The 20,138-nt window shown below is 43.5% G+C and overlaps 1 protein-coding gene across 1 annotated transcript in view; it reads right to left on the bottom strand.

The window, feature by feature from the left end:
* Positions 1–19,525, bottom strand: part of LOC143300292 (protein FAN-like) — a 79,071-nt gene extending 59,546 nt beyond the window's left edge. The window contains exons 1-5 of the mRNA XM_076613888.1: positions 19,456–19,525; positions 12,097–12,168; positions 10,168–10,276; positions 8,965–9,058; positions 7,366–7,448 (exon numbers count right to left, since the gene is read on the bottom strand). Of these exons, the coding sequence (XP_076470003.1) occupies positions 7,366–7,448; positions 8,965–9,058; positions 10,168–10,276; positions 12,097–12,168; positions 19,456–19,506 (409 nt within the window). The 5' untranslated portion in view covers positions 19,507–19,525. The remainder of the gene's footprint in view (positions 1–7,365; positions 7,449–8,964; positions 9,059–10,167; positions 10,277–12,096; positions 12,169–19,455) is intronic.
* Between the last annotated feature and the right edge of the window lie 613 nt (positions 19,526–20,138).

The following is a 20,138-nucleotide window of genomic DNA, read 5'->3' on the forward strand; positions in this document are numbered from 1 at the left end:
TCCTCGCCTCCCTGTTCCCCTAACAGTGCCATTCCTGTTTCCCATCTTCTGATCCAGGGAGTGCAGTGCTGTTCCAACAGATGTTGCTTTGGAATCACTGCAACATTGGGGAAGACTTGTCTGTAAAATGCCATGTAGCTTTGGATTGATTTTTCTATGTCTTCAACCTCGTCTTCACAGATGGCTCGTTGGTGTGATATGCGCTGATGCACATCTGAAAAAAAAGAGTTCAGATGAGTAAATTTACCGCAGATAACTCTGGCCCTTTCCTGAATGTCCTTGTTTTTGGTGGCCTCAACAGTCTTGTCTTCGTAATGAATTCATTTTTGTTTTTGTTTCTTTGATAACTTCTTTTTGTTTTTCAATCTTTTTCTGAAGCTGTTTGCTGTTCTTGCGTTTTGCTTGGCAGTTGAGATTTTTCAGATAACTCTTTTTGGATCACTGATTTTGTTGCTGTGCAGTACAGACATGGATGGATTCCCTGTGCACCTGCCAAGCCATACAGTTTGGTCAAGAACTCATAATCCCCGAAGACAAAAACGCGTGTTTGTTTGCCTCTCCACTGCATGGTCTCAAGTTCAGTGATTTGGTCTTTGTATGGACCTAGTAGCCTTCTCAGGTTCTCTGGAGTGTCTTTGCATTCAGCAATATTAAAGACGGGAGTATTGAATTTTGAATTGGCATTGACTAGGTTTGCTACTTGGAGCATCAGTTTGAATGACCCACCACCATGATCACCGCCAATCTTAATCCAAATTTCGTCCTCTGGAATGCTGCCATCAAGCCATGACAGTCGACTTTGGCTGTCTTAATCATCCAGCAATTTGGTGACATAATCTGGGGCATTCTTGATTCCTGCACAAGGTGTTGGAACCAGCTCCATCTTTGCATCCTTATTCCAGATTTCTAGAGTTCTCATCTGGCCTTCTACTCCTGCATGCTGTGTCTTCAGTTGTGCTGCTTTTTCTTTCTTTTCACTGGTGTAATGTACCCCAAGCCTTCTGTAGAGACATTTCAGCGTTCTGTATTTTGTCAAACTGATGCCTAGTATTGAATGCACTGCTGCACCTTCTTCTGCTGTTACAGACACTGGGCCACATTGGGCCTCACTAAGGACCAGTTGTTTCCGTGCCTTATATGCTGTCTTCAGTTGTGCGCCCTGTTGCTTGGCTGCATCTTGCTCCGTGTCTCCAGATACATTCAGCCGGATTTTGTTCATAACTTTTGCTCTCTTCTTTCTCAGTGGTGTTCGGGCCTGTGCTGATCTTTTCTGGGGTTTCCTTATTTTTTGGAAGATGAGTGGTTGTCCGTCAGTTTGGCACTTGATGGTCATTCTATCTCTGGACTCCCGACAGCTTAACGTAGGCACATTTTGTGAAATACCTTTCCTCTGGTTTCGTCAACGGTGCCTTCAGACGACTGAAAGGCCTCAGAATGTGATTTTTGAATGGAGACAGTGCTTTATCTACACCAGAGCGAACTCACCTAAGTTTAGGTGCAACTTTAAAATGTTTAACTGGTGTTGAAGTAGAATCCAAGGTGTCAGAAAAGGAAACGCCTTGAACAGGCCAGTGGTCTGGTTGGGGGCTTGGTCTTAAACTGAAACTTTTTTGTTCTTTTCTCTGGTCGTCCACCTTTGCTCTTTGCTCTGCTGTTGAAAATGTGAACAAGCTGAACACTGGCTAGCTGGGACACTGGGGTCAAAGTGACACCACAAATATGACATTGTTTCAATATCTGCTGACGTGCGGGCTATTGTTGTGGATGCATTTTCACGTTTTGGTAGAAATTGTATCTTTGTGAAACAAGAAGCACAGATCGAGTTTGAGTGCACTCCTTCCGTATCTTCCAACACATTCAAGCTGAAAAACGTGTTGATTTCTGAAGCAACACTGACACATGTTTTCTGTTGTTTGCTCCTATCTTTTTCTGATCTCTTGGACCTTCTCCCACACAGTCTGCATATGGAATTTAAACGCTCTAAACGTTCAGATAGTGAATGATCACTTTGATCCATCTTGATGGAATCGGCCCCCCAAAATAAAACCGACACGAACAAAACAGATAATATCGACAAACAAGTATTTGTTGTTGAAACAACTACTACTTTCCACAAATAAGAATGACAGACAACTGCTTGTTGCTACAACTAATTGATTCTACGACTTATCTCCATTTATACATAAGTAACGCTGATATACAAACGATTATTTGCTACAACAGTAACGTATTTATTCTACTTCTTCATCCTAATTCCAAATGACATACAACCATCTGTTACTTCAACAACTTACACCACTTTATTATTATTATTTGTATTGTTATTATCATGAAATAATATACCGTCTCAGATTAAAGCCAAAGAGATATTATGCCCCCAGCCCCAGCCACCCCTCCCTCTCCCAAGCTTGTCAGCATCAACACTCGCCAGTGCACCGCGGGTGAGAAAACTTGCGCACGGGATCTTCACTGGCCAGCTCAGTGAACCCCAGCACACACAGTTACACACACTTGAAATAACAATATCTTTACTCACAGACCTATATTTTGTCCCAAATTTTTCCAGCTTACACAAGACACATTAAGCAACAAAATGTAGATATATCTAGTCAAAAATTAATCAGTTTTAACACCACTAAACACAGCATGCCCGCTCGATACACACACAACAGCACAGTGCGAAAGCGTGGGAAAGAAGCGGCGGGAAGGGAGAAAGAGGCCGTGAGTGGTACAAAGGTCTGGCACAAGCCAGCTTTAGTAGTGCCAAAGAACAGTTGAACTTAATCGTGAGATATGGAAGAGGGTAAACTGCCGTGAGTAGTCAGCAGTGATCAACCATTGTCAATGGTGGTCAGTAGTGTCAGTGATCAGTAGTGGTCAGTGATGCCCAGCAGTGGTCAGTGGCTAACAGTGGTCATTGGTGGTCAGCTGTGGTCAGCAATGGTCAGCAGTGTCAGTTGTGGTCAGTAGTAGTTGGTGGTCAGTGATCAGTAGTGGTCAGTATATAGTGGTCTGTGATGCTCAGCAGTGGTAAGTGGTGGTCCGTGGTACTCAGCAGTTGTCAGTGGGCAGTGGTGGTTAGTAGCCAACAGTGGTCAGAGGTCAGCAGTGGTTGGCAGCGATCAGCAGTTAGCAGCGGTGGTCAGTAGTAGTCAGTAGTGGTCAGCAGTGGTCAGTAGTTAACAGTGGTGAATAGTAATCAGTGGTCAGCAGTGCTAAGTGGCGGTCAGTTGTAGTCCATTGCCACATGGAACGTGCGTACGCTTCTGGACAGAGGCGACTCAGACAGACCACAGAGACCCACAGCACTCATTGCGAGTGAACTAGCCAGATACAACATCGACATCGCTGACTTAAGTGAGACCAGACTGGCAGAAGAAGGCGAACTCTGTGAGCGAGGCGCAGGCTACACCTTCTTTTGGAGTGGTCATGGACCTGAAGAGAGACGTGAGGCTGGAGTTGGCTTTGCAGTGAAGACAACCCTCGTTAGCAAGCTGGCTGGCCCCCCGAAAAGAGTGAACGATCGCCTGATGACAATGAAACTCCCTTTTAAGCAACGGGAAGAAGTTTACCACCATTGTCAGCGCCTACGCGCCCAACATGACCAACCCGGATAAGATCAAGGACAAGTTCTATGAGGACCTGAACGCTGTCATCACTACTGTTCCCAACGCAGAGAAGCTCATCATTCTTGGTGACTTTAACGCGAGAGTTGGCTGTGACAGCACCTCCTGGGCAGGAGTGATTGGGAAGCATGGGGTTGGTAACTGTAACAGCAATGGCCAACTACTTCTCCAGACATGTGCTGAGCACGACCTTCTTATCACAAACACCATCTTCTGCCTCCCTACCCGTAACAGGACGTCATGGATGCATCCTTGCTCTGGGCATTGGCATCTCATCGACTTTGTCATCGTCAGGAAGAGGGACAGGCAGGACGTACGAGTCACGAGGGCCATGTGCAGCGCCGAGTGCTGAACAGACCACCGCCTTATCGTCTCCAAACTCAACCTCCGCATCCAGCCCAAGAGATGGCCTCAGGGCATGAAAGCACCCAAATGCCTGAATGTCAACAAGCTGGAGCTAGGCAACATCAAGCAGAGCTTTGCTGACACCCTGGAGGAACGCCTTGAGTCCACCGTGCTGGACAACCAGAATGTGGAGGCAGCATGGGGCGCACTGCATGAGACGGTGTACAACACTGCCATGGAGTGCCTGGGGCCTTCTGCCAGGAAGCACAAAGACTGGTTTGATGTGAACTGCACTGAGATCAAGCAGCTGCTGGAAGACAAACGCCAAGCCTACAGAGCCCACATTGAAGATCCCGAGTCACAGTCAAAGAAAGACATACTGAAGAACGCACGCAGCACCATCCAGCTGAAGCTGCGGCAGATGCAGGATTTCTGGCCGAGCAACAAAGCTGATGAGATCCAGGGCTTTGCAGACAAGAACGACATGAAGAACTTCTATAACGGCCTGAAAGAAGTCTACGGTCCCACCACCTCCGGATCTGCTCCACTCCTCAGTGCTGATGGTTCTACCCTAATCACTGACAAGGACAGGATTCTTGAGAGATGGGCTGAACACTTTGACAGTGTACTGAACCGCCCTTCCACCATCAAAGATGAAGCCATCAACTGACTCCCCCAGGTGCCAGTCAGTGAGTCGTTGGATGCCATTCCAACTTTGGAGGAGACCCAGAAAGCTATCCATCTGCTATCCAGTGACAAAGCCCCTGGCTCAGACTCCATTCCAGCTGAGGTCTACAAAGAAGGTGGTATGGCGCTGACTGAGAAGCTTCATCAGCTGTTCCAGCTCATCTGGCAGCATGAGGCAGTTCCACAGGACTTCAAAGACGCTTCCATCATACACCTGTACAAGCGCAAAGGAAATCGTCAGGCCTGTGACAGCCATCGTGGAATATCCCTGCTGTCCGTTGCAGGCAAGACTCTGGCCAGAGTGCTACTCAACCGTCTCATAGCGCACCTTGAGCAAGGTCTCCTACCAGAGAGCCAGTGTGGCTTCCGGAAAGAACGTGGGACTATCGACATGGTGTTTGCTGACAGACAGCTCCAGGAGAAGTGTCAGGAACAGAACGCCAACCTTTACTCCACCTATGTCGATCTGACCAAGGCCTTCGATACTGTTAGCAGAGATGGCCTTTGGAGAATCATGGCGAAGTATGGATGTCCCAGAAAGTTCATCACCATCATAAGGCAACTACACGATGGGATGCTGGCCAGAGTCCAAGACAACGGAGAGACTTCAGAACCATTCCTTGTCTCCAACGGAGTCAAGCACGGGTGTGTTCTTGCCCCCACCCTGTTCAGTCTCATGTTTTCAGCCATGCTGACAGATGCCTTCAGAGACACTGACATAGGCATTGGCATCAGGTACCGCACAGATGGCTCACTCTTCAACCTCAGGAGGCTTCAAGCAAAAACCAAGGTGAGGACAGACACAGTCAACGACTTCCTGTTTGCTGATGACTGCGCTCTCAAGCTGACATGCAACACAGCGTCGAAAAGCTCTCTGCTGCCTGTGACAACTTTGGCCTCACAATCAGCACAAAGAAGACTGAGATGATGCACCAGCCAGCTCCAGGAAAGCCTTACGTTGAACCAAACATCTTCATCAACAGGCAACGACTGAACGCGGTGGACAAGTTCACATACCTGGGCAGTACACTCTCTCGCACAGTTGTCATTGACGATGAGGTGAATGCCATGCTCGCCAAAGCCAGCGCTGCCTTTGGCAGACTCCATAAGAACGTTTGGAACAGGAGAGGCATCACCCTGGAGACGAAGCTCAAAGTATACAAGGCCATAGTTCTCACCACACTGCTCTATGGATGTGAATCATGGACGGTCTACAAATGCCACGCCAAAAAGCTGAACCACTTCCACACCACCAGCTTCAGAAAACTTCTCGGCATAAAGTGGCAAGAGAAGATCCCTGACACAGAGGTGCTCACTCATGCAAACTTGCCCAGCATCTACACCATCTTGATGCAGGCCCAGCTGTGCTGGGCAGGCCATGTAGTTCGCATGCCAGACCACCGACTCCCCAAGAAACTGCTGCACGGCAAACTCCAACATGGCAAGCGCTCCCATGGAGGCCAAAAGAAGTGCTTCAAAGACACTCTGAAAGCTTCTCAGAAGGCCTTCAGCCACGACACATGGGAGCTGAATGCAATGGACAGACCAAAGTGGTGTTCAGCTGTCCACAAAGGCGCCAAATCCTGTGAGGCTAACAGAATCGCTGCAGCAGAGCAACACAGACAGGCCAGGAAAAGCAGTGCCAGCAAGTCCCCAATAGCCGCCACCATCTCCTGTCCACACTGCGTCAGAACCTGCCGGGCGCGGATTGGCCTGACCAGTCACCTGCGCACCCACAGAGCCCAACCCACCCACCCCCAGGATGACTAGATGGTCCTCATCGATCCCGACGGACGAACCACACACAGTAGTCGGTTGTGGTCAGTGGTTACTGGTAGTCAGTGATCAGCAGTGATCAGCGATCAGTGGTGGTCAGTGTTGGGCAGCAGTGGTCAGTGGTTGGTGGTGGTCAATGGGCAGCAGTGGTCAGTGGTTGGTGGTGGTCAGTGGTGTTAAGTGGGCAGTCAGTGGTCAGTGGTAATGGTCAATAATGGTCAGTAATCAGTATAATAGTGGTCAGTGGTGGCCAGCAGTGGCTATTAGTGGACAGTAGTAGTCAGCAGTGATATGTGGTGGTAAGTAGTTAGTGGTGGTGATTAGCAGTGGTCAGCAGTCAATGGTGGTTAGTGGTCACCAGTGATCAGTTTGGGACAAAAACAAAACTACTAGGATGTCATGAAAATGCACACGTGACAACACAGCGCAATATGAAGATTTTATGTAATGGTCAGCAGTGACAAGTAATGGTCAGTAATGACCAACAATAGTCAATAGTAGTCAATATGGTCAAATCCTGACAAGATGCCCCAATACTGCATACAAAGTGATGCAAGCTTAACTTTGATAGTGGTCAGGCAATGGTCGAACGACCTGCCAATACATCACAATGTGCAGATTTGACAACATAATGCAGTCTGAGCACTTTTGGATTGTGGTCAATAGTGGTCAGCTGTGGGGAAACAGACATGGAAGAACACAGACCTGGGGTAACAAAGGCTCACAAAATGTAAATTTGGGGAAACATTGAGCCAGGCTGAAAGAAAATTTGACCTGGCTGAAAGAAAATTTGGGGCAACACAGACCTGGGGGAACATAGAACTGACCCCCTAATCATCATTATTACACACACATACACGCACACACACATGCACATGCGCACGCACGCACACGCACGCACACACACACACACACACAATAACTCACTGACCCAGGATTGGACTGGTGTAGTCCTGGATGACCCATGGCATGACAGGGTACTGAGTCAGATCACTGAAGCTCCGATCAGCAAGGCTGGGGCAGTGAACAGTGAAAAGAGTGCACATGCCAGCACATACGTAGATGAGTATACACACAAACAAATGCTAGTTTTTCATTGTATTTTGATTCAGTTCATCATATCAACATCAAACAATGTTTATTAAACTGAAAGAAATTGAGTTAGTTAACTTTCATAATACTGTCAGAATATTATGTCTGCCATTGTAAGTTGGAGGAGATAACCAAGGTCCATGTGCAGCATGCACTTAGTGCAAGTAGACCCATGGCACCAAAACTGTTGTCCCTGGTAAAATTCTTAGGAAAATCCCCTTATACATATGTGTGTGTGTGTGTGTGCTTGACTGAACCCTGAGCGAATGACACAGGAAACAAATGTTAAGTGCCAAAAGACAGCTGTCAGTCGGCTCTACCCAGGTAGCCAGTCTGTTGTGCAAATGTATCTATGTTTGTAAAGCGTTAAGATTCTTGTCTCTGACCAAAGATAGGCACTATGTGTGTATCAATAGCAAGCATAAATTTTAAAATGTCTGAGTTAACAGCAAATTCGTCCCCTCTTCAAAAAGATTAAGTGCAGACACTGACATGCTACTTGTGTGAATTATTCACTCAGTCTCCATTACAGTGATTACTTTGTGGTGGCTTTGAAGCTATCATCATTTACTTGCTGCTTATTGACAGTCATCCAGTCCTTTAGGTCAGCAATGCATTCCCATGTTTGAGTTGCCAGTGCATCAATTTCAGCTATAGAGGCAGACAGATATAGCTGAGTGTCATCAGCAAAGCTCTCATGTCATGATGACTGATGACATCCAACACAGGAGTCGTACACAGCAAGAAAAGAATGGGATCAAGGATGGACCCCTGTGGGACACCATATCTCAAGGCAGATACACTAGAGTATCTACCATTTACACACACTTTCTGTGTATGATCTGACAGGTAAGAAATGATCCATGATAGTGCAGTGTCACGAATATCAAAGGAAGTTTTAAGTCTGTTCAAGAGAGCAGTGAGTCGATAGTGTCAAAGGCTGCTGACAGGTCTAAAAGAGCAAGAACAGGTATCTTATCAGTATCAGATCCAGAAAGCAAATCACTGACTATTCTATGATGGGCCATTTTGCAGCTATGACCAAGTCTCTAAGCTGAATGGTGAGAATCAAGTAAACGATTATGTTCCTGATGAGTTAAGAGCTGAGACAATACAATCTTTTACAGCAATTTTGATTTTGATGGACTGACAATACTGCAGAATGGGCAGGAAGACCATTTACAGAGACCCAGGCTTCGACACACAACTGCTAGACCTGAAGGAATCTGGTGAACAGTTTTTCTGTGTGACGCCCCAATGACTCTTCACAGACTTGAGGGAAAGAAGAAAAACTTGGTATTTGTTTACCAAACTGAAAACCTTAATGAAAAAAGTTTGTTTGAATGCTTATTTTTTCATTGAATAATGGCAAATGTAAACTAAGTTTTGAACTATTCCTTTTCTTCTGTTTCTGTATCTGTGTCTGTCAGACTTTCACCTGTTGAGGTACAGCAGGTAATCATAGTTGGAACATGTTCTGCTCTGCCAGCGAAGCGTCATGTCCTCCTGTCGTTCTTCTTCCAAATGCAGATCTGCACAATGTCACAAAAACCCTGCACCATGACAACAACTGTCTCATGTGTTTACTTCAACTTTCAGATTAATATTATTTAATCATGGTTCCATTCTTCTCAATTGATTGGCACAATAAAAATCTGAAATGCGAAAGACCAGCACAATACATATAAGATACATCAAATGTGGTGTTTACAGCATTGCTACATCATGAGAGTTTTCTGACCATGATCTATAAAAGACAGTGGGGAATTTACTTTCAACTCAAACCATAAAATGGTAAATCAAAATATTCCTGTTGATATATTTCAGCGTGATTCATATGACTAGTAAAATTTTACCCCTTATTTTACCTTTTCTTTCCAAAACTTCACAACAAATATTTTTACCTTTCAGATGACTTAATGCTATTCTGAGTTTCCTGTTGCTTCACTTTTGTCACAGCAACCTTTAGTTTCTTCTTCTTCTTCTTCTTCTTTGTTCGTGGGCTGCAACTCCCACGTTCACTCGTATATACACGAGTGGGCTTTTATATGTATGACCGTTTTTACCCCGCCATGTAGGCAGCCATACTCCACTTTCGGGGGTGTGCATGCTGGGTATGTACTTGTTTCCATAACCCACCGAACGCTGACATGGATTACAGGATCTTTAACGTGTGTATTTAATCTTTTGCTTGCGTATACACACGAAGGGGGTTCAGGCACTAGCAGGTCTGCACATATGTTGACCTGGGAGATGGGAAAAATCTCCAACCTTTACCCACCAGGCGCCGTCACTGAGATTCGAACCCGGGACCCTCAGATTGAAAGTCCAACGCTTTAACCATTCGACTATTGCGCCTGAACCTTTAGTTTCAAACTGTCATTTTACATGTCAAGACTCATCATATCAGGAATGGAACAGTGTAAACACTGTGATGATTTGACATTTTTTTAAACTGCAGGACAGCAGATACTAGCTGTGAATCAATCAAAACCCAGCTGAAAACCTGTCACAAAACAAACATCAAAAACAGAACCTCCACATCAAACCACAAAACCCTGTTAAACCTGCAAACTCTATGCTCAGCAGTCATGCTTAAAACTGTCAACTTGCAAATGTTTCCAATGTGAATCTGCTGTACCTTTCTGCTGCAGAAGGGCTGTGTAAAACTCATCGCGACTGTCCTCAGTCTTCAGAGCCAGGTAGAGGTGGTTCACTGGGGCACCGCCTCGACACTCTATCTCCAAACCCTGTCACGTGACCAAAACCATGGATAACGGTTTAAATGACAATCATGCTGCCTATTTACAAGCTAATTTCCAAGTTTCAATTTCAAGGAGGCAGCAAAGCCTGTTACACCATATCTAATTGGGACCAGGTGCCTGACTTACACATAAACCCAATGTGCTGGTCAGACCGTGACAAATTTCTAAGTTGTCTGAAATGCAATGGAAGATGATTTATTTATCCTGTTCATAACATAAAAAGCATATATATAGTAGTAAAAAGATAGCTACAGAACAAAAGTAATTCCCCCCAAATCACAAGAGCTCAGTTCAGAAAAAGAAAAAAAAAATTCAAATGACAAATACTTCTACACATACAGATATCAAATCATCTGTCAAATAAACTTAACCCAGAAATACACCCATCTATATTTTTACCTGCATTCGAAACCTTCTGATGCTCAAGCAAGATTTCAGTCACTTAATTCCTTCCAAATCTCTGGAGATATCCAACCAACTTCCAGTCAATTCACAAAGATTCTGCAATTAACTTATCTGTGACTGGCTACAAGGGGAACATCACCAAAACTGAACCCAAACAGCTGCAAGATTACTGTCAGATTTATCAGATTTATCAATCTAATAGTAATGTTACTATAATTATTTATCATTGAACATCTTTATCTTATTCATATCTATATATATATATATATATTTATATATATATATATTGCTGTTTAACTCTCTCTGGATGACAGAATATGTGAGCATTCTTACTTAAAATGTATTCGGATTCAGACGATAAAATGAAATAGCATTTTCCAAAAATAAAAATCCATCACGCGCTGTACACGTAATTTTGTGATTAGCCAAGCAGAGTGCGCTATTCTGGGTCACTCCACAACCGAATGGTATGACTGGCCAGCCTGTAATGTGTGGCCTGTCTCGCACACACTGACTGACTGGTTGCCTGCTCAAGTGCCAACCTGTTAGCAAAGTGGCGCCTGAAGTGGGTTCTTCTCAAAATGTTGCAGAGCGAACAAGGCGGCGACGGCAACATTTTAGTGTTGCCAAAGTACTTGAAATGCTACAAACTGAAGGGTTGGACATTGAAGAGGTAGATGATGATGAAGAAGAAAGTGAATTAAGTGCAGAAAGCGAGCATGGGTATGGTGATTTGGGGTGAAAATTGGCATTATTTTCTACATAATGGCAAAACTGTAAAAATAAGATGAGAAATTTGATTTTTTTTTTTAAATTATGTAATATCCCAACACATAATTAACCAGTTTTGAAAGTTTCATTTTCTTACTCTGTATTTTGTATTTTTTTGTATTTTTTTCCAAACCGTTACAAATGGGCCGTCTGTGGGGAAAAGCAAGGGAGAAAACGTGCCGCCCCGAGTGAGTTTAACCTCCTGTTGTCTGTGGGAAGGTGAGAGAGGGATGACCTTGGGATTTTTTTTTTCCACATCAAAACTGAAGAGAACAAAGGTGACACTGACAAAACCAGGGATCTGCATGTTGACTTGACATGACAGTGTTTTACCACACACTCCCTTTCATCAGACATACTGGTATCAACCAGACTTGAGAATATATGAGAATATGCAAATATTTACAATGTTGGTAACAAACCAGAGCAACGTTCCTACAGAAAGATCCAAAAAGTGGATGAAGTTACTGTACTTTGTAGTCCCCATTTTTCCTGAGAAGTACTATCAAATAATTAGTGTTATTATTTCAATTAATGAGGCTGCCAATGAAATGGTATGGATCATGTGTAAGTCACACAAAATAGAGGAAATAAAAAGGAAAATGTGGAAAAAAAATTATTAAACTCACAATCTGACGAAGAAGGAAACGTCTGCATCGTACACCTTTGATATGACTGATGCGTATCTTCAACACTGGCCACTGTTTGAAAATATCACAGTATATTACTATCTTATCACAGGCATGCATGTGTACATGCACACACACACACACGCACACATTCGCACACAGCACGCACAGATACATACACACACAAAACACAGGCACTTGTGCAGAAGCCTGCACGACTACAAAGAAAAAGAACAGATGTCCAGCATGTTTTCTTAATTTTGCCAGTTGGTAAGAGCAAATTTTGCAAGCACATGAAACATGTAAAAGTTTTTCTCTGCTTTTAATTTCTTTTTCATTCATATCTCAGATGTGTTTACAGTCTGTAAAAACATGCCAAGACAAATGAAGAAACGGTACGGTGTGCAGATGATATATGCATATGGATGAAATTAATGATGAAAAAAGAGAGGCAAGGCCTTCAAGACTCACTTGTGATACACTTAAAAAAAAAAAAAATCTAATCATTAAAATGTGTTCTGTATTTGTTATTATAAAGCTTCGGGTTAAAAAAAAAAAAAAAGAAAAAAGAAAAAAAAAGTCCTGAGGGCAGATTCGAACCCCGCGTGTTCGGGTGAGAAGAAACTGCCTTACCCAGTAAACTATCGTGGCTCCTTAACTGACATTCAAAAATTTAACATTTAAACATGCTTTTTTAAAGGGCGATAAATCGATTGTGGTATTCGCAATGAGAACGTTGTTTAAAATCATATTATTCTGGTGTATCTTGGGCATTCAAAAAATCTTTAAGGGCAATCAAAAATTCTTTTTAAGTCCGCCGTAAAGGAGATGTGGCTATCCCCGCAATCACACTGCAACATTTAGCCGTTTTCTCTGGATCTAGATAGATGTACAAGTTTAGTTACACCCGCCGGGAATGTACGACACAGTCGATTCAATTTCTCTTTTATGTTCATTCTAGTTTTATAGTTTTAAAGTTGATACGAAAATTGAGTATTCTGTTAAACTAATAACATGTAGAGCCAAGTACAAGTACTTCTAAACGTCGTATGAAGTGAAAAGGACTTCATTTTGAGAAAAGTCAAGACTGGAAATTTTTGCGTTTCATCAATTCAAGGGTATTAACTCTCATGGTTTATTATTTTTAACTGTGAATTCCAAATGATTTTGTTGATATTTTAGGGCAGTTTGGTTGATATTTTTAGGGCATAATCCAGTAAGTGATTAGGCGTTCACAAATCTTTCTCTGAATAAATATTTAACGGTCTCCTTCTCCAACTTTCCATCACATGTTATCGTGTATTGTCCATTGAATATAGGATTGAACGGGCAGGTCAACAACTTGAAACAAATGGTGACCTTTGCATTCGCGAGGAATATGAGCACGCGCTTTGAATATGTATAAATATGTGTACGCAACTGATTTTTGCCCATGACCTTCAGGGCTCAGCCAACAGATCTATAAAGTCCACTTGTAGTACTGATTTTAGAATTTTCCGAAAAAGACCACTTGGGCAAATGAACATAGTGAAAGCCCTGTACACAGAGGTAAAACACACAAGCTTTTTATGTATTGAGTATATTTCAAAATGTAATGTTTAAGATGAGAAAGATCAGTTTGAAGCAAATTAAACCCCTAGCATTATTTACAGATTAATTTCCATTTTTTACTATCTGCAGCAAAGACATGGACCAGAAATATAACTTCCATGCTTAGCAAAAGAAGTTCCTGTTTGAACAAAAAATAATAAAAATGACTGCTCTTGTTGTTTTGTCAGAATATCAGATCAAAGTTCCAAGTTTAGAGAATAAAAAAAATATAAACAGTAAATTCAGTCTGCATATAATTTGGCCTCTTTTTAAAAATTTTTTGTGCGCATCCCAGAGTTGCAATATTGTTTTAAACAACATGACTGGAAAGAACTGAATTTGGTCCTATTTTTATGCCGAATTTGGTGTCAACTGACATGCCGAATTTGGTGTCAACTGACAAAGTATTTGCAGAGAAAATGGCAATGTTAAAGTTTACCACGTACACACACAAAACACACACACACACACACACACACAGACAACCGAACACGGGGTTAAGACACAGACTCACTTTGTTTACACAAGTGAGTCAAAAATTACAAAAGTGGATATGCTATATAAGCTTGTTATTTGCGTTTTGGATCATGCTTCAACTTTTAAAATGTACACAGAAATTAAAATAATACCTTTTGAAGAACAGATGAAACTTCCATCAGTAAAATACATTTCCCTAACAAAAAAAGCACAGTTTATTCACACTTTCACAACTATTGGTACTTATACCTCTGGCATTTTTAAAACATCAGGAGTAAACCCAAATCAAACTGCCCCTCGTTCATCAGACACAAAAAATACCAAGGTGAGATAAACAATTCTACCTTTGACATTAATTACATGGGTCTAAAGAAAGCTGAAGGCCCGGCTCTCTCTGCTTTTGTTAAATCGTCACATTCAAGAAAACTATCCAAATCAGATTTAAGTATATACAGATGGTTCAGTACTGATAACATCCAAACAAGGGCAGCATTTATAATTCCTTCATATAAAGCAGATAAGTACTATCCTAATGATAAACAATTTTCTATATTATCAATGGGGTCAAATCAGTTACCAGGGTAATCAATCTTCTCATTACTATATTCCAGGTGTATTTGTGTTGATTCTAAATCTGTAAATTGACAAACATGAAATCTTTCATTTTGAAAACACAACAACTCGAACAAATATTTTCATGGTAATGTATTTTTTGACGCATTCGTGGTGCAGATATTTATTTTGTTGGGAATTCTTCTCTTGAAGGGATTGTTGGAGATGAGTGGATGGATCACTGGTGCGACAAAAGGGGCAATGAATATTCATAATGCTATAGGAAATGTGTATTCCATTTTCATTTCAAGAAGGTGTATTCTCTACTGGAGGGAAACCTGATGGAACCACATCAATAAACTGAAACTAGGGTCTGACATGTTTAGAGTAAGTGCTACCACAGCTTAGGCAAAGTGTGACTGTGCATTTTCCTTTTGAATCGAATGGATATTTCAGGGAATAGAAGGCTAAACCAGTCTAATATATAAACTCATCGGCATCGTTCTTCTTCCGTCTTGAGAGTACGATGGCTGCAATCAGGGAATTTTGTCACTGCCGGGTGAACGCACGTCCTGCTGTGGCTGTGCAGACTGATGATGGAGCGGTAATCTCTACTGCATAGGGGACAGATACAGGTAGATGCTGCTTGGTTTACAGAATTTGTGGCTCTTTTTCCTCACAAGTCAATGCGGGCTTCTCTTGGCTTGTTTCACCCCGCTCTGAATGGCAGATTTTCTAGAGTCCCATGAGTCTGCAAGGCTTTCCCAGGGACTGCACATCAATACCTCTACTTTTCAGGTCCTGTTTGTATGCGTCTCTAAATCTCAGTTGGGAGTGGCTTGAGACCTAGATCCATTTGACAGTTTGGTGTACTGCAGTTCTTTTGGAATGTGGCCTTCACCCATTCGCAAACAGGACCGAGCCAGCCAAGACGCCGTTGACTCAGAAGGGCGAAGAGAGGTTGGCAAGCCTGCGCACTCAAACACTTCAGTAGTTGGGATCTTGTCTTGCCATGGATTCCAAGAATTACGTCTGAGGCAACGGAAATGGAAACTGTTTAGGTCTCTTCTCTTGGACGGAACATGTGGGTTCATGTGTATTAGAGTAGAGTAGGGTGTGGTAGAATGCAAGCTCTGTACATCTGGATCTTGTGCTTGGGTGTTCTCAGTCAAGGTTTTGATTGACAACACCCTCTTGTGAATGTTGGACATGACCCCGGTGGCCTTCACAATTCCTTAAATTAATCTCTGGGTCGAGAGAAAAATTCAAGGTTATTGTCGACAACCAGATACTGAAAATGGTCAACAGAGTTGAGCTCATGGCTCCCAATGTGGATGATTGGAGGAGAGTTATTGCCCTGTCCCATCACTTCCGTTTTCTTCAGGCTGATGGTGAGGCCAGATTCGTTGCATGCGTATGCAAGGTGGTCTATGAGTCTCTGAAGGGCCTCCTCTGTCTGTGTCACCAATGCAGCTTCATCGGCGAAGACAGCCTCTCTGATGGTGACATGCCTGACTTTTGGGCTTGGCTCTGAGTCGGGCCAGGTTGAAAAGCTTTCTGTCAGATCTTGTGTGTAGGTAAACTCCATCTTCATTGTTTTTCAAATACATAAGAAAGGAGCATGGAGAAAAATATGGATGAAAAGTGTTGGGGCGAGCACGCAACCCTGCTTGACATCACTGTTTATTTGGAACGGGTCAGACATTGCTCGTTGTATGCAGCACACTGTGGTCGGTACATGGTCCTTGTGAAAGGATTCCACAATTGGCCAGTAATTTCAGGTGACCAATCTACCTTCCCTCAGAAGTGTGAACAGTCCCGTCTCCTGCTCACTGAGATCAATGAGGCCTTCGTCAGGTCAATGAAGGCAGAGTGGTTTGATTTTGTTCTCATCCTTTTTTCCTGCCAGCTGTCTGGTGGAGAATATTCCTGGTCGATGGTGTATCTGGCCTGCATGAACACCCGCACCTGCAACTCTGGGTAAATGCGTGCTGTCAGAATTGCAATCGGGCCAGGGATGACATCTTGCAAAGACTTTGCTGACATGCTGTAGTAGAGAGATGCCCCCGGTAGCTGTATTGTCACTCTCTGACTGCTTGGCGGTCGCCCCTTGTTCTTGTAAAGGGCATGAGCTTTGCATCGCGCTATCCTGCGAGTACAGAGCCCCTCTTTCCAGTACATACAGAGTTAATTCATGGCAGATCCTGAAGGCAAATACTACGCTTTTTTGCCCCTGTCCTCCCCCCTACATTGATCACCTCAGGTGGTATCCCCGTCCTCTCCTGGGGCCTTTCCAACTGGTCAAACAGTCTATGGCCCTGCTGCAGCGCTTCTTCAGCTGGCTTGTATCAAGCTCTTCCATGACAGTCAGCTCTTGAATAATGCTCAGAGCCACTTCTGATGCAACATTTTGCATGGAGTACAACTCGGGTTGTGCTCTATCCATCTCTCCATCTGCTTTCGTTGATCAGTGATGTTCTCTCCTGTATTGGCACTTCAGGGGTGCGGTCTTGGAGGGCGATTGGACCATGTTGCCTTCTTGATACCTGCGTACAGGCTGCCCGTGTTTCCAGAGTCTGCGGCAGACTTTATGCTCTGACTCAGATTCCAGCATACAGTCCGTTGGTGCAGCACCGAGCTGTCTGTTGACACATGCTGTGTGCAGACCTTAGTGTGTCCCATGTAGCCTGGCGGGATTGCTTTCATGTGCTTGGCGTGTCGTACGCTTGGGTCTCCACCGCGGGTTCCATTTCCTGCCAGCCTGCCTCAAACCAGTCCTCATTTCTGTGCCCTTTTCTTCCAAACACTGCCATCCCTGACGGGTAGACAGCTCACACGGGTTTTTCCACTCGGTTGTGTGCGCTTGAAGCTTCTGTTCCGTCATTCTTCAATGATGCACCAAGGATTCCAAAAAACTTCTGAAATTTTGGCTGGGTCTGATGATCAGCAAGCGTTGATACGTGGACAAGCCTTTGGATTTGGAATGATGCATTCTGGGGTGGGATAAGTTTACCTTGGAGCGGACGAGTGTGTGGTCAGAGTCACAATCAGCACTATGGAAGCCTTCTTGTGTTGAGCAAACCATTGAGATCTTGCTTCCTGGAAAAATTTGATCCAGCTGGTGCCAGTGGTTGGATCTGGGGTGATGCCATGGACTTTGTTTCCTTGCCTTGTTTTTGAAGAAGGTGTTTGTCACTGCCAACTTGTGAAAGGGAAAACAGCTCCAAAAGTCTCCTGACCATTCTTAATCATTTTGGTAACTCCATGACGTCCGATTATAGAAGGCCAGGCTTCAAAGTCAGCACCCACCCTTGCATTGAGATCTCCCAAGATGTAAAGACCTTCTTTTTTGGGCACACTTCTGACAACTGAATCGACAGCAACATAGAACTGGTCCTTCTCTCTGTTGTAGAGCTTAGGGTTGGAGCGTAAGCGCAAACAAAGTTGGCTGTGCCATTCTTGTTTTTCATCTTCATGGTCAGGAGCCTCTCAGAACCTCCATCAGCGGTTCGATGGCTGACAACAAAAGAGTTCCTCACAGCAAAACCACGCCGTGTATGTGTGCCTCCTCGGAGCCCTCTTCCCCTGCCAGAAGAACGTGTAATTTCTGTTCGCACAGAGATCCCCTCCTCTGGCAGTCTTGTCTCTTGCAGTGCAGCAAGGTCAATGTTTAAGACGGCTTAGTTCTCTGTCAATTACAGCAATCTTTCGTTGGCAAACCATTGACTGCGGATTGCTGAATCCTGGACACATTGTCTTTACATTCCAGCTTGCAATCTGAAGAGCTGGCATCTTCCTCTAATTTCCTTTTTGTCTGGTGCTGTGAATTTACAACCTGACTGTCGATTTCTCTGAGCTCAAAGCACCCAAGGAGCAAGCTGGTTGCGGCGGGGTAGTACCTTATTGGCTGGGGGCTGCCTAGCTTGAGGTTGGCGATAACTACCCAATGGAATCCGAGAATTCCTTCACCAGTGAGAGCAACCCCTGGTGTCTGGATCTTTTAAAACAAAAGGACATGACAGTAACAGAAGGCTAACCAGTCAAATACATGAACTACAACTATGCTTTTAAAACAAAATTTACTTCTAAAGTGACTTGCACTTGTGGTAATGCAATTAGTTCCATGCATATCACATGACTTGCACTTGTGGTAATGCAGTTAGCCCAATATCACCTATGAATGTGAACAGCTGAAACATTTTTACCTCATTCATTACAAAATCTGCAGTTTCATCTGTTTCCATCAGAAAAATTCAAAATGACAATCAACTTATGTTTGAAACAGTTCACTTTAATTTGGAGCCACACTGGCTTTATGACTGTAATTTTTATGGGCTTAGTCAGTTGTTGATTTTATTTGTTTACTTCTTTTGATGAAAACAGAGGACAGAGAACAGGGAAAGTAGTGATGACGTGAGCATGGTGAGGTGGGGAAGGGGTAGATTTTCATCTAATATCACAATTGTGGATAGACATTGAAAGAACAACACAACACACACACACACACACACACACACACACACATTGCACACACACATGCATACACACTACAACCTCCCCCCACCACCCCCACACGCAAACATGCATACACACTCAACCCCACACCTACACATACATATGCAACCATACCAGACAATAAAGAGTCCTGTCAGCTGAATTACCCCCCACATTTACACTTACAGTCACACAATGCAAACATTCACACACATGCCACCAAAGCATCAGTCAGAAAAGACCCACCTTATCAATGTTGTTGAAAGGCTGGAAATACAGTCGAGAAGATGTCAGCATCAACGACCAGGTTGGTGGCAAGGGGGTGATTCGTCAGCTCTGGCCTCCAAAAGGATTCTTTCATACAAATCTTCTAACCTGGAAGCCATCCATCCATTAGTTTTACTGCGCAACAGCATTACTAAACATGTGTGTACTACAATGCACTTTTAAATGTCAGAAAAGAATGGGACAATAAGATCCATTTCACACACACACACACACACACACACACACACACACATACACACACACACACACACAGACTGTGTGATATAACCCTTTTGGCTCTAATGTCCCACTAAAATTTTATTCACACAACAGAAAGGTAGGAACTAAAATGCCTTTCAAACTCTTCTCTGTCAGACAGCAAGAACACCATCTTTTCGTTGCATGAGAGGGATTCCTGAGCTTTTGTTCTGAGCCAATATTAATTACTTACTTTGGTGTTGAAAAAAAAGATAAAAGACAGCTGCTGCAAGGGTCAAGTCTCCTCTCCTCCACACTACACCCCCACCCCTCCTCTGCTTACTCCTTTTCATGCCAACTTTCCTAACACACAGAACTGCAAACAACATTAAAGACCAGCTAAAGAGAGACAATTAATCCATGCAAGATTCAAACCTGGAATCTTCAGTTTCTCTCCCTTTTTA

This window comes from Babylonia areolata, chromosome 26 (assembly GCF_041734735.1).
Source record: "Babylonia areolata isolate BAREFJ2019XMU chromosome 26, ASM4173473v1, whole genome shotgun sequence".
NCBI classification, from domain to species: Eukaryota; Metazoa; Mollusca; class Gastropoda; order Neogastropoda; family Buccinidae; genus Babylonia; species Babylonia areolata.